The sequence below is a fragment of the Anopheles cruzii genome, chromosome 3 (assembly GCF_943734635.1).
Source record: "Anopheles cruzii chromosome 3, idAnoCruzAS_RS32_06, whole genome shotgun sequence".
Taxonomy (NCBI): Eukaryota; Metazoa; Arthropoda; class Insecta; order Diptera; family Culicidae; genus Anopheles; species Anopheles cruzii.
In genome coordinates this window covers 12,509,751-12,522,027 of record NC_069145.1, presented here as the reverse complement: position 1 = coordinate 12,522,027, position 12,277 = coordinate 12,509,751, and the positions used below count along the sequence as shown (strand labels likewise).

At 49.4% G+C, this 12,277-nt stretch overlaps 1 protein-coding gene across 1 annotated transcript in view; it reads right to left on the bottom strand.

Annotated features, from left to right (window-relative positions):
* LOC128269855 (A disintegrin and metalloproteinase with thrombospondin motifs 9) overlaps window positions 1-9,328 on the bottom strand; it is a 46,837-nt gene extending 37,509 nt beyond the window's left edge. Inside the window, exon 1 of the mRNA XM_053007260.1 lies at window positions 9,001-9,328. Within this exon, the coding sequence (XP_052863220.1) occupies window positions 9,001-9,328 (328 nt within the window). The remainder of the gene's footprint in view (window positions 1-9,000) is intronic.
* Between the last annotated feature and the right edge of the window lie 2,949 nt (window positions 9,329-12,277).

Here is a 12,277-nt window from a genome sequence, read left to right as displayed (position 1 = left end):
AAGCGGTCCGTCGCTAATGATCCCAACTCTTAGCCGACCGACATAAACTAGACCGCAAAAGCAATAGACAAGGCCAGCGCGCCTAGGAGGAGTTTGCCAGACCCCGACCCGAGATCTGTAGCTCGTCGGATTCGAGATTTCGTCGGTCGTTTCGTGTTGCAAACTTGCGATACAGCCGATCGATTTTCCTTGGCCTCAAGCTACCATAACTCAGGGAGTTATTTGGATAGCTTACTTTGGCCTTTGAGACTGCTGGTAACAGACATTGGGCCTCGGACTAGGGCGAATGGGTCGCTGCTGGAACGCGCGTAACTTGTCTGGTAAAACGGTGGAACGCTTCTTATCTAGAGTTTAATGGATTGCAACTGCATGTGCAACACCGAAGGGGCCATTCGCCTGACTTTTCTCGTCTAACGGAAACGGTTCTACCGGATGGCCTCGCTTCACCTATCCCAGCGCACCGTGGCCAATCGATTGCTCTGTGTCGCTTCCGGAGACAGTGGTCCGTGTCGTGCGGACTAATGAACTTCGACACAGAAATCGACTGCCTCGGGGCATGCCTCGGCAGATCGGATGCTGATATCCAACGGGAGCACGCCACCGGGAGAAGGGGTGGCCGCAAACAGCGTCCTGAGATATGTTGTAGAAGAAATGGGCGAAGACTACCGTTCGCAGAGGTCTTGCGTGAAGCGTTCACCCGGCTACCAGACGATGTAGCCGGATAGTCACGGTGGGCCACATAAATAATCCTAAGCTTTCACAGACCGCGGCCGGCAGAAGCCATTCCGTCGGTGACTTATCGTGATCGCGGTGACCGAGATGCCTAGGGCCACTCAGTGCCAAGATTCGCTCTTAGCACGATGCGATGGAATGGTTAAGTTGAATACTATGGTAAAATCGGCATAAAATTCACAACATGTGAAATATTAGTTACATCCAAATGTGAATATATTTAAAATCTAGGAGCACCGCCGATAGACTTCAAATTGTTTTACTGTCAAGCCTACCAGAACCAGTGGTTTGTGCAGCTGCACATGAATCAGCATGTTTAGTGCCGAATTAAAAATCCCCCCACAAAAAAAAAAAAACAGACAAACCAACAGACAGAGACAAAGAAAACACTAATATCTCCTCCAGCTACATTTTTGGCCAGTAGAATCCGCCACCTGGGCTTGCGGAGCCTGCAGCATTCGCAGGAATGTGTGCAGACAAAGTTCAAGGCAATGGCAGCGCAGCGCACGCATGTGTTCAGATTCTCCATATCGCAAACATCGATACGGTCCGCCACATGGTCCCGGTCGGAACCAGTCGCGCTGCAATGCGCCTGCAGTCCGCAGTTTGTAATAAATTATCATTCGTGCCAACAAGCGACAGCAAGGGGGCCTGCTCTGGCGCTGGGATACCCGGCCTGGCCGGACCAGGCCGTAGATCACACAGATGTAACGTTCTGGGCGCAGACTAAGCGGCGGCTGAGCGACTTCTGTGCGCCGATCGTCGACTGCGTAACATGAAACTTAACCGCGCTCTGGACCATTTTTTTTTCAAAACCCGGACGGGCGATTCCCGGACGTGGCCCATCGGGGCAAGGCAATGGCATTGGCCACCTCGTAGACAACCCCGGCTACGCTCCATAAATTAACATCTGTCGATCGATAAATTTCGCAAAGTGATAATTGCACACCGCGCCGAACACACCATTCGGACTAATCGCTCGCAAGAAATCGGCGGTTGCCGGCGGCGGACCCAGCAGACAGGCGGACACCGTCGTCGGGGTTTGGAGCGCCGATTTGCACCCTTCGATATCGATGCGCGCGTGGAGTGATTTGTGTGCCGGCCAGCGTGTCCACAGGCGGATGATGCTGGGTGGTGGCAACCCGAATGTGGAACCCTAGCATTTGCGGCACAATGTATCGTGCGACCTAAGATTGCGATCTCAAGCTTGTTAGAAGCGGACGTCGAGCAACACGGTCGTGTATGGGCAGAGCGGAGTTTGGCCTACGCTCGGCCGCCCATAACGGGGGCCGAGCTCCCGGAGACCGATCTTTATGGGGATCGGTGCGGATCAGATGTTTGATCATCCTGTGATGTTTACACGTTCGATGACCGAACAGCTCTGCGGCTTGTGGTGTCTTCTGACACACTGGCTCTGAGAAATTCTTGGCGACATTTGGCATATGACGCACGGTGCTGGGAGTTTGTGCCTGTTTTCTACATCTGCGGAGCGACAGGTGAATTTCAATATTTCAGCTATCCACCACCGCTAGCCGGACGATGATTATTTAATCATCTTCCATTGCCCGAATCGGAGTTTTATTACTTCTTCTGTCATGTCGAGGCATGTTTCTTTTCCCGGAAACCGCGGCGGCTCGCGAAACTCCAGCGGGGTTCGATCTGCCACTCGTTCGCTAGAGATCAGAGATGAATTTTGAGAACGCATAGAAAGATTTATTATCTAACGTGATCTCATCTTGAGTCGGGTCGTAAAGTTTCACTCCACCAATTTCGTAGTTCGCCGAATCGTGTGGAAATGCTGTGTCTTGGTGGTGGTGGTATGTGTTGGCACCGAAAAATCGACCATAACATCACGTCGATCGCAGCAAGGTCGCTCGATTGGCCGTGGCAAGGAAGCCAACAGCGAACCAGAAAAGTATTGTAAACTTCTACAGCAAGTCGACACTTCTATCGGAAGTGTCTCTGTTTAATTTGGACGCATATTCCATACCTTCGTTGTTCGGTAAAAATGGAACACAGTGTAAGTCGAGTCAATAATAGCTCTTTCTAAAGCATAGACAAAATTTGGGCGAAAACACCCCCGACACTAACTTTTATGCTCATTATTCCATCTTATTAAGAAGATCCTAGTCGCTGCGGTGTCGTCGTAAAATTAATTCGTCACTGTCGCAAATGATCCGGCTCGGCGGCGTGAAGACACGTTCAACGATTAAATCCGACATGGGTAAAGACGGGATGGCAAATATTGGTGAGCAGCAACAATCCAGCCGAAGAAAAGACAAGCACTATCCGGGGGCTCAAATTACATCGCATCTACTGGGGACCGGGACAGTGAGCAACCGAAAACTAGAGCGACACTCAGCGGGAATAGAAGCAAATAACCACGGGGCATCACATATTGAATGACGATGGGTGGTGCCACGCCACCGACACCCAGCGTTTTTTGGCCGAATATTCAGCCGATAAAGACCACTTACGATGATTGTGCTGGCGGACGACGACGTAAGCAGTGTTGGTCGGCGGTCGGAAAATTGGGCGGAAAAATGAGCCGGAAAAAGACACTTATGTCAGCGAAAATGGACCGTTTCATTGATAACTCAACACCGTGGAATGGCAAAAGGGGCAATCCTTCCGTGGGTTTCATAACAGTATATCGATCGTATAGCTTCTCCGCGGCGAGGGGGGGGAAGTAAATGTTATACACACACAGCAGATTTTATGGGTCAGGCCATGGTTAGGCGAGGTTTTACTAACCCCTAAGGAAGCTCCTACCATTGAACTCGGGTCACGTTACACGGTGCTTTCTTTGCTATCAGCAAAATGTACGCGCCTCGGTATCGTTTGACATATTCTATGAATTTCCATAAATTTCCACACATTCAAATGCTCGGTTCTGGTCTGGTCTTCGAACACTTCAAGCTGGTGAACGTTTTTGCGTCCGTTCAAGTGATAGAAATTTAATCCACCAGCGGGCGCTTATGAAAAATGGGCCCGCAGACGCAGATGCAAAACCATAAAGAGAAAGCAAGCAGCTTACCTCACAAACGGCTGGAGGATAAACAAATCAAATCTAATTTCCCAACCCGAAGGTAATCATTTAGCGTCAGAAACCACAGCCTCACAGCAGCGAACCGACACTTGGTGTGTGTGTGTGGGAACCGAATATGACGGAGGTGGTAATGAAATGGAGGAGGTTTCGCAAGCCGAACCCTCGCAGCATCCGGAGGCCGGAAGCGACCGGTAGGCATCATCAAACGATTCGACAACCACAACCACAATCCGCGTGGCAAACGCGTTCGAGGATCGATTCCAAACCAGACCAAACCAGATCCGTGGGCGACGTGGTGTTTGGACAATTGTGAGAAGCAGAAACATTCCTGGAACGGTTCCACGCGCGAATTCCGCATGGAATCGCAAACATATCGCTCAACGTGTAAGCAAAATTTTGCATCAAATTTGAAGGCGATCCTTTAAAGGCGATCCTTTTTTGCTTCTCCCAAGATGCTTGAGATGCTATCGTTGCCGTCGCGAAATAAATTGGCGTTCGGGCAAAAGCCTCGAGAACAACGTTTAGGTGATTGGTTTGTGCAACACATGCGTGCAACATGAGCGTGTCCTCGTGTCCTTAATTAACCCATCGCCGGTTTTGGTAAACATTCAATTTATCACAATCGCATCCTGTTGGCGCGCACAATGCAGCCGCTAATGTTCGCTGCCCAGTCGTTCGGTCCATCGAGAGGCCAACTATTTGCTGGCGAGAGATTCGAAATCACGCGCCAACAATTTGTGCAGCTTCCGCAGGTAATTTATGCATTTAAAATTCTTTTCCTCTTCTCAAATTCTATTCCCTTTTTCGGTATCGGCTGTTCATGGACATGAACAGCCGAAAAGGAGACCTTTGCGAGAAGCGAGCCATAGCGACTGGCTAGCCAGGATGTTGGTTAAAATTATATAATAACTATAATCAGTGTGTGCTCTAATCTTTCGTGGCTGCTGAATATTGTAAAGAAGGGACAAAATGCCAACCGGAGAACCGAATCACGTTTTTGGTCCATTCGTGTTTGCTGCTTGTGCCATGCGTCATAGTGCCGCCAGTGTGCTGATGGTGCAGAGTTTAGTATTCAAATTGATTCTGAACCGTTTTTGCAACCGTCCAAGCGCCAAACAGCACTCTCGTGGTACGAGATTGAGATAACAAAGTGTTGTTTTGCAATGATTTTAGCTTCCCGTACCAATCTTCTTCGCTCAGCTCAAACGCGAAAGGCAGGCGAAAAGTTTTAAATTGAAGCAAATAATAAAGTGATGACAGGGCAACGTTGCAGCGTTGGGCGGTGTGGGCCGCCACAGCCTAACAAAACGAGGGGGTTTAACATTTTTTCGAAGGCTTGCGAACGTCGCGAACGAATTCAGAGAGGACGTGAAATGTGTTCCGCAGGAAGGGAGGCTCAAAAATGCGTGATAGCCGGTCGCCGCCCTGCCAAATTTGCGTCGCCACCGCCACCGGCGACCGGAGAGAGAAAGAAAAACATTATGCTTTAATGATGCACACAGTGATTTTTTGCTCCCAACGCCAGGAGCTGCATTTGGGACCAAATCTCAAAACATCAGCATGCCAAGGGAGCGGGCGGTCGCGCGCGCGCGCGTAAACATAGGAGCGTCGTTGGCCAGGAAGGAATGTTTATCACTCTTCGTTCAATGTCTGTGCCCTCTTCTTCTCCATGTCGTCGTCCTGTCCTGGCACGCCGCTACTTGAAACCAAAGTCCTCTTTGTGCACCGAAGCGAATATTGTTGGCCTGCAATTGCACTCTTGTTGCGAACCTCGTGCACTGCGTCTCGGGTTGCGCGGAGCAAAACTTTTTGCCACACGGTTTGTTTTCGCTCTCGTTAACGACCTCCGAAAGCGGACACTGCGAAAAAAGATGCCAAAATTTTGCACCAACTTCCGTATTTATTCGGCCACTTTATCCAAACTTTAATTTGGAACGATGCCACGAGACTCGCCATTCCCGGTGAGTCACGATACTCGAGCTGGCGGAACTTGAAGCCAGCGAATATGAGTAATGGGCTTCAGCTTGTTGTTGGTGGTGCACTGCCAGAGGAATGAGAAGTGCAAGAGGTCGAAGGACGCCTTCTTGTTGATCACCAAATAGTGCACTCGTTTGGAGCAGCCCCCACTTTTCGCACCCACATTGCCCACCAGTGCTGCAGTAATTCGACAAGGTATGCTCGAACGGCCTTCGATCGATTCTTCGTGGGATTTATATTTTGTTTACCGTTGCGCGTGCTGTTGCGATTTTTGCTCACTTGCCCCATCCGCCCATCCAAAAAAAAAAAGTTGCTCAAATCACGAGCAGCGTAGCGAGCCAAAATGATCGAAGATTGACGGTTTGATTGAGATTAATGAATCAATAAAATGATGCATCGTCACGCGTCAAGGGGCTCGTCAGTGGTCGCCGGCGGTCGCCCACTGGCGGTAATGCTTTCGAGGAGGAGGATTTCCCGAGCAAGATCATTTCGAGAAGCAGCAAAGCATCATGAAGCTTGATGCGTCGGCTGTTTGAGGGGCAAGAGCTCCAAACGAAGGATATTGGCGCTCACGGATGCACTTCTTTGTCGGCGCGATCGAAGCGAAAACAAATCACCGGTGCATCGTGGCAAGTGAAGGTACGAAAAATGCGCGAATCATCCCGGCCTGTTCTGGTTCCAACCGTCCATGGTATGTTTATGCTACTAATGGCTGCGCTGCACGCGGAAACTGTCAAGTGGATCGTGCACCAAACGCTGCCGCAAGCCGCACCATTTGGAAGATAAATGGTTCGTAGCGGTTCGGGCGATGCTTGCTGGCCAACGGTGGGCCATTCTGGCTGCACTTCGCCAAAACGAAGCATTGCGTGAGAATCCTTAAGTGGTGCTGCCGTTTGAAGGATTGCAATTTGTGGTGCTGCACGCTCCAAGTCAGTGCGCGGTGCTTGTTAGGTAAAAAAGGTGTGTGACCTCTGCCGCTATGGTATGATCAGGTACTATGATTGATCATAAACCCTGCACTGGCGTGAAAAAGACGGACAAAGATCCGAACCGGAGCTCTGCAACTATTGCTCCCTTTTTATAAACAAGGTTTCTCAACGAAAGACGTCAGTTCGAACTCTGACAGAGCATTAACTTGAGTGCAAAACTGTAAGTAGGTGCTGAATACGGCTCTGTCCTTTCTAATAATACAAATTGAATAATTATCGTCGATCTAAAACGTTGATTTTTCGAAGAACATTAATTTGCTGTCTTTCTTGGGACATTTGAGAAAATTGGGTTGCACGTCCTTAAACAACTTACACAACTAAAAAGGTGACGTTCACCATTATCCCAAAAGGAGGTTTATGTATGTCTAAACCAAGTGTCTTTCGTAGAATAAATTAAAAAATATATATTGGTATGCCCGTTAAATCCTTATTTGCCCAATCTAGACCATTAATCTAGATATACCACACCAGTCATTTTGACTGGTCGGGCAGTTTGAATGGCAAATTTCCACTACGTGTAATTTTTTTTTCCCCAAATGATGTTATGACTTTTAATAGCTCTAAGCATAGAATACATTTAACAAATAAACTTTTTTTTATATACGAGGTTTGTTCAAAAAGTATCGCGACTTTTCAATTTCCGCGGACTACGTATATCCGATTTTCAAAGTTTTTGTGGCGTTAGGTTGCTACACTTGTCAGTGACTTATGGTAGTAATTTCGGCCATTTTGAGTAATCAGTAAATTTTGGACAGCTGTTTTGCTTGGGCGTGTTTTGACTCATCGTCGATTTTTGTGTACGCCAAAACTCTAATTGACCACGAAGCGGTAATTTAAGTTTTGGAAACAGAAAAAAACAGAAAAAGTCACAGGGGGCCAGATCTGGGGAATAAAGTGGCTTTGGCATCACTAGAGAGTTGTTTTGGCCAAAAATTCGCGCAGAAACAACGATGTGTTAGCAGTGTCGCATAAAGCCAATTTTTGTTTTTCCACAAATCCAGACGTTTGTGGTGGATTGCTTCGCGCAAATTGCACATAATGTTTAGGTAATATTCCTTATTGACCGTTCTACCCTTTGGCAACAACTCGTGATGAAACACGACCCTGCAATCGAAGAAAACTGCAAGCAAAACTGTTCGCAATCGATCAAAGTAGGCTTTTCGACGTTCACATCTTCTCGGCCTACTGAGAAAAATTTGAAACACCGATAAGCAATGCTTTTAGTCTTAAAAGCTTCACCATAAGCCACAATCAACATTTCGATTGCGTCCGAGTACTTAATTTCGTTTTTCATACAAAATTTGATAAAGATTCTTTGCCATCCATTTTTTGGAAGAGACAAAAATCGACGATGGGCCAAGACACGTGCACACTAAAAAAATTGTCAAAAATTGACTGATTTTTCAAAAATTTTCAACTTTTCACCAAAAAATCACTGATATGTGTAGCAATCCAACGCCACAAAAACATTGGAAATCGGATATACGTAGCCCGCGGAAATTGAAAAGTCGCGATACTTTTTGAACAAACCTCGTATGTTGGAAAAAAAATTTTTTTTTTTTTTTTGAGATTTATATCATACCAGTCAAAATGACTGGTCCCTTATTCCATGAACAAATTTAGGCCAAAAAGGGCAATTGTTGCTCAGAATATTATCTATTGATCTCCGAATCGTAGATTGGACACTCCAGACCATTGATGTGTGTAATTATGTTGGAATATATACGAAGTTGTACAGAGTTAGAAGCCTCTAGAGTTTTGGGGAAAAAGTGGAAAATTACGCAAGCAAAATTGAAGGCATTCCTATGTAGTTCGGCAACGTAGCAGGCAACGTTCTTATGTAGAAATTGTATCCAACAAAGTGATAAAAATTAAATGTTTTCTGTTATATAAAAATGTATACAAATCCATTTATCGTTTACAATTAACATTACTAAACTTGTTTTAATTTTTTTATAGACTTTTTTTTTAACACTTGAAGTCATAAAAAGCAATTTTTCACATGACCAGTCATTTTGACTGGTCTGGTATAAATAGGTATATTGAAAACGGTGGTATATCTAGTGTTAAGAAACTTTTCTCTACGCTTGGACCAAAAATAAGGTTGAATTCATCAAAATAACTTCAAGACGCACATTCAACATTTACCCAAAGTTAGTTAGACCGGACTCTCTTAATCGCTATCCAACGTCTGGAAGATAGTTTATAAACTAATCAATAACAGATGAGTAATAAGTTGGGCGTAAGCCTTACCTTTTGCATCGTTCGTGCCGTTTTCATCGGGAGACGTATCGTTTGGTGGCGTTTCGAACGGTTGAACCCGTTCGGACTCGACCAGCACGCCGGATCCGCGCCAACCGCCGGCGATCCGGGACGAGGACTCTGTCGCGAATTCCGCCGTCAGCGGTATCAGCGTGGTGTTGCGAATCGGCGACCAACCCTCCGAGGATGATTGGCCGGCGCCCTCGCCACCCGGTGAACTGAAAAAATGCACCATCAGCGCGACGGCTATCACGATAAAAAGGAACCCGGGCACCCAGAAGAGGATCTTCCGGCGAAATGAGTAACATCGAGTCGTCATGATGGGGTGGCTTCACAGAACACACAGCCCCTGGGAAGGCACTTTCGGGGGGACGGTGGGTTTCGGTAGAACACTAAACCGGAAGCCGCCTAAAGCCGGCTTTAATCGATAACTTCGCACACTCACACTTAACCCACACAACCCGCGATCGACACTTGGCGAAGCTCGGCCGAAAGCTAATGGCTTGCCACCCGGAGCAGGCCACCAGCTGTCAGCACCGTCGTCAGCACCACTCGAGGATCCCGTCCCATTCGCATCACTTTCTGCATCCGGCGACCGGCACTGGCAGGACCCACGACTCTGAAAGTAAGCAAACAAGCGGGAAAGACGATTAGTTTCACGTGTCAAATCAGGCGGAAGATGAATGGGTTATAAAACTGCCATAAAACTGGCAAAAAGGAACTCACGAAAATACGACACGCCAAAAGGGGACCACTGTGCGACCGACCAGTACAAGGCAAAGCAACTCGAACCGACAACACGGTCGTGTTCCGGCTGCCGGCGGCCACGTTGCTGTCCGTTTGTCAACCGCCGTTCCGCGGCACAACGCCGGCCGTGTCTACGTCTTCGGCTCACGGAAACCACTGACCAACCGACCAGCAACCGATCCAACTCGTGGACCATATCCGCTTCGCTTGTCTTGCTCGGCGAGCCGCCGACTTTCCCAACCCCTTCACAAGGCACGGGAAAATGACACAAAAATAGGTTTTTGGACTGCGACGCGATGCGCAGGACCGAACACCGGTGACTCATTTCACGAGGTCGCGATGTCGCACGTCACGGAAAAACAAACCCCGGGGGGGGGAAGGGCATCGCGAGTTCCCTTGTGACGGGCGGGAAAATCTCGCGGAAAATGCAGAAAGTTGCACAAAGAAATGATGGCGGCGGCGGCGGCAGAGAAGGATCGCCATCTGTCACCGCGAAGGTCAAGGGCGAACGGCACGACACGGAGAACCTGAAAAAGTGGATTACGGTCAATGGGTGACTTTAATATTCCGTCGTCGCGCAGCACTCGCTTTCGAGGTTTGCGATTTAATTAATAACCTGCCCGGTCGGCGGGGCTGAAATGAAAATCAACAACCGGAAATGTGCAAATCTGTCATCACATATTAATCTACGCTGCGTGTTGGAAAGCGAACTCCCGTTGTGGGTCGGGTTTTTTGGTGGCCCATACCGTAGGCCGTGGGGGATGCGGGGATGGTACGTGGCTTACAAAGAGGTCAATTGTAAGCCAAACAAATGCTACAGCCGAAATTCGAAGAGGCCAGAGAAGATTTGGGCAACGCTCCCGACGATTCCTGTTAGCGTGTAGTGATACGATTCCGCGTCGCGGCTGGCTCGCGGTTCTAAATCAGACGGGTTTACGATGCCATAATCAAAGCAACACTAACGATGGGCAGCTAATTGAGCTTAATTAGATCTTCGGAGCCGGGAGTTTGAAATTCGTCGGCCTCGCGCTGGTGATCGTCACCGACGGACGCATCCACAGCTACGCAAGGGTCCGCAGCACATGGTGCCGAGTGCCTGGTTTCTGGATGGCGAACCAAGAAGAATGCCAGGGTCTTGCCTCCGGCCGACGATTGCTCTTAATTTGGCGCCACTTGAGCGACCCATTCGCAAGACGGCCCACGACCACGACACCGCCGGAGCCGCTGACTGACGGCCTGGCCTGGGTGTTGGTTGCGTCTGCTTCCTAAACTCCGAACTCCGAACTCCGATGTGCCGATGCGCCACTCGTCCGCCTGGACGTAACCGGGCGTTTATGACGAAACCCCTCTCGTTCTGACGCCAGATCGTCGGTCCGGATCCGGTCGGCCGGATTTAACACACCATTTAAAGGCTGTCGGCGGAGTGGCAGTTGGCTCCTCATTGTTTGGATCAGAGATCCAGATCAGGTACTGTTTTCGCTGGATCGCTCGGTTGGGCGATCTCGAACGGCGACCGTGGCGCCCGTCGAAGGCAGGCATGTGCTCCAAAATATGTGTGTGCGTGGTCGAAAACATAAACAAACAAAAACGCGCCGAACGCCAAGACGCCGATCGGCGGGCGGGATCGCCTAAAGAATAACAGTCGAAGGAGAAACGCGTGCCGCCCCACCAGCTCTGTATCGCCGGCGCTCGCCGAAGGCACCCTCACGCCTCACGCGTGAAGTCCACCGTGGCCACAGCACGACTCATACGCCGGGCCAAGTTCCTGCGCCAATTAATAATCAATTATCTACAAACTCTCCGCCACCGATCCGGCGTTAGAGCGCCGGCGAATCCAGCGAACCTGCGCTGTACCTCTTGCCTGGGGTGAAGCAAGATCTTGGTACCGTTTCGGTTCTGGTTCGCGAGCATGATCAAGTGTGGTGCGCCGGTGCCGGAGCGAAGGACGGCCCGATCGGACCGAGCAGCGATCGTGAACTCGCGATCAAGTGAAATTCAAGTCCGAGAGCGCACGGAAGACTGCCCTCCGTTGGAGGCCAGACAGGCCGCGGAGTGCGTTGACGTTTTGCCTACGCTACGCGGTGTGCCCCTCCACGGCACAACGTTCAAGTTCAAGTTCGCTGTTCGTTGATCGGCCAGCACGATCGCGCAAGGCGCTCAGGTTGGCCCAGCCAGCGCTAACGCGAAGGAGGCAGCGAACACGCTGGGAAGGGACGCGATGTCGAACGGGCCGCGCGCAACAGCCGCGCGCTTGCTTGCGGTTTCCATGTGGCAGATTTATGCTGAAATTCCTCGGTGAGAGCCGACGACCAACCACAACACGCCCCACCGCGTGTCGCGATGATCCATTTACTTTCAATTTGACCATCTCCGCGCAGGACGGGGCATGGAGGACAGAGAGAACCACAAACGACTGCCAGAATATACGCGAATGATCAGCAGCGCACACAGCCGCACGGCACGGAACACGGATAGCGATTCTGCATTCCTTCGCGTGTATCTCGCTGTCGCATCTTGCCAT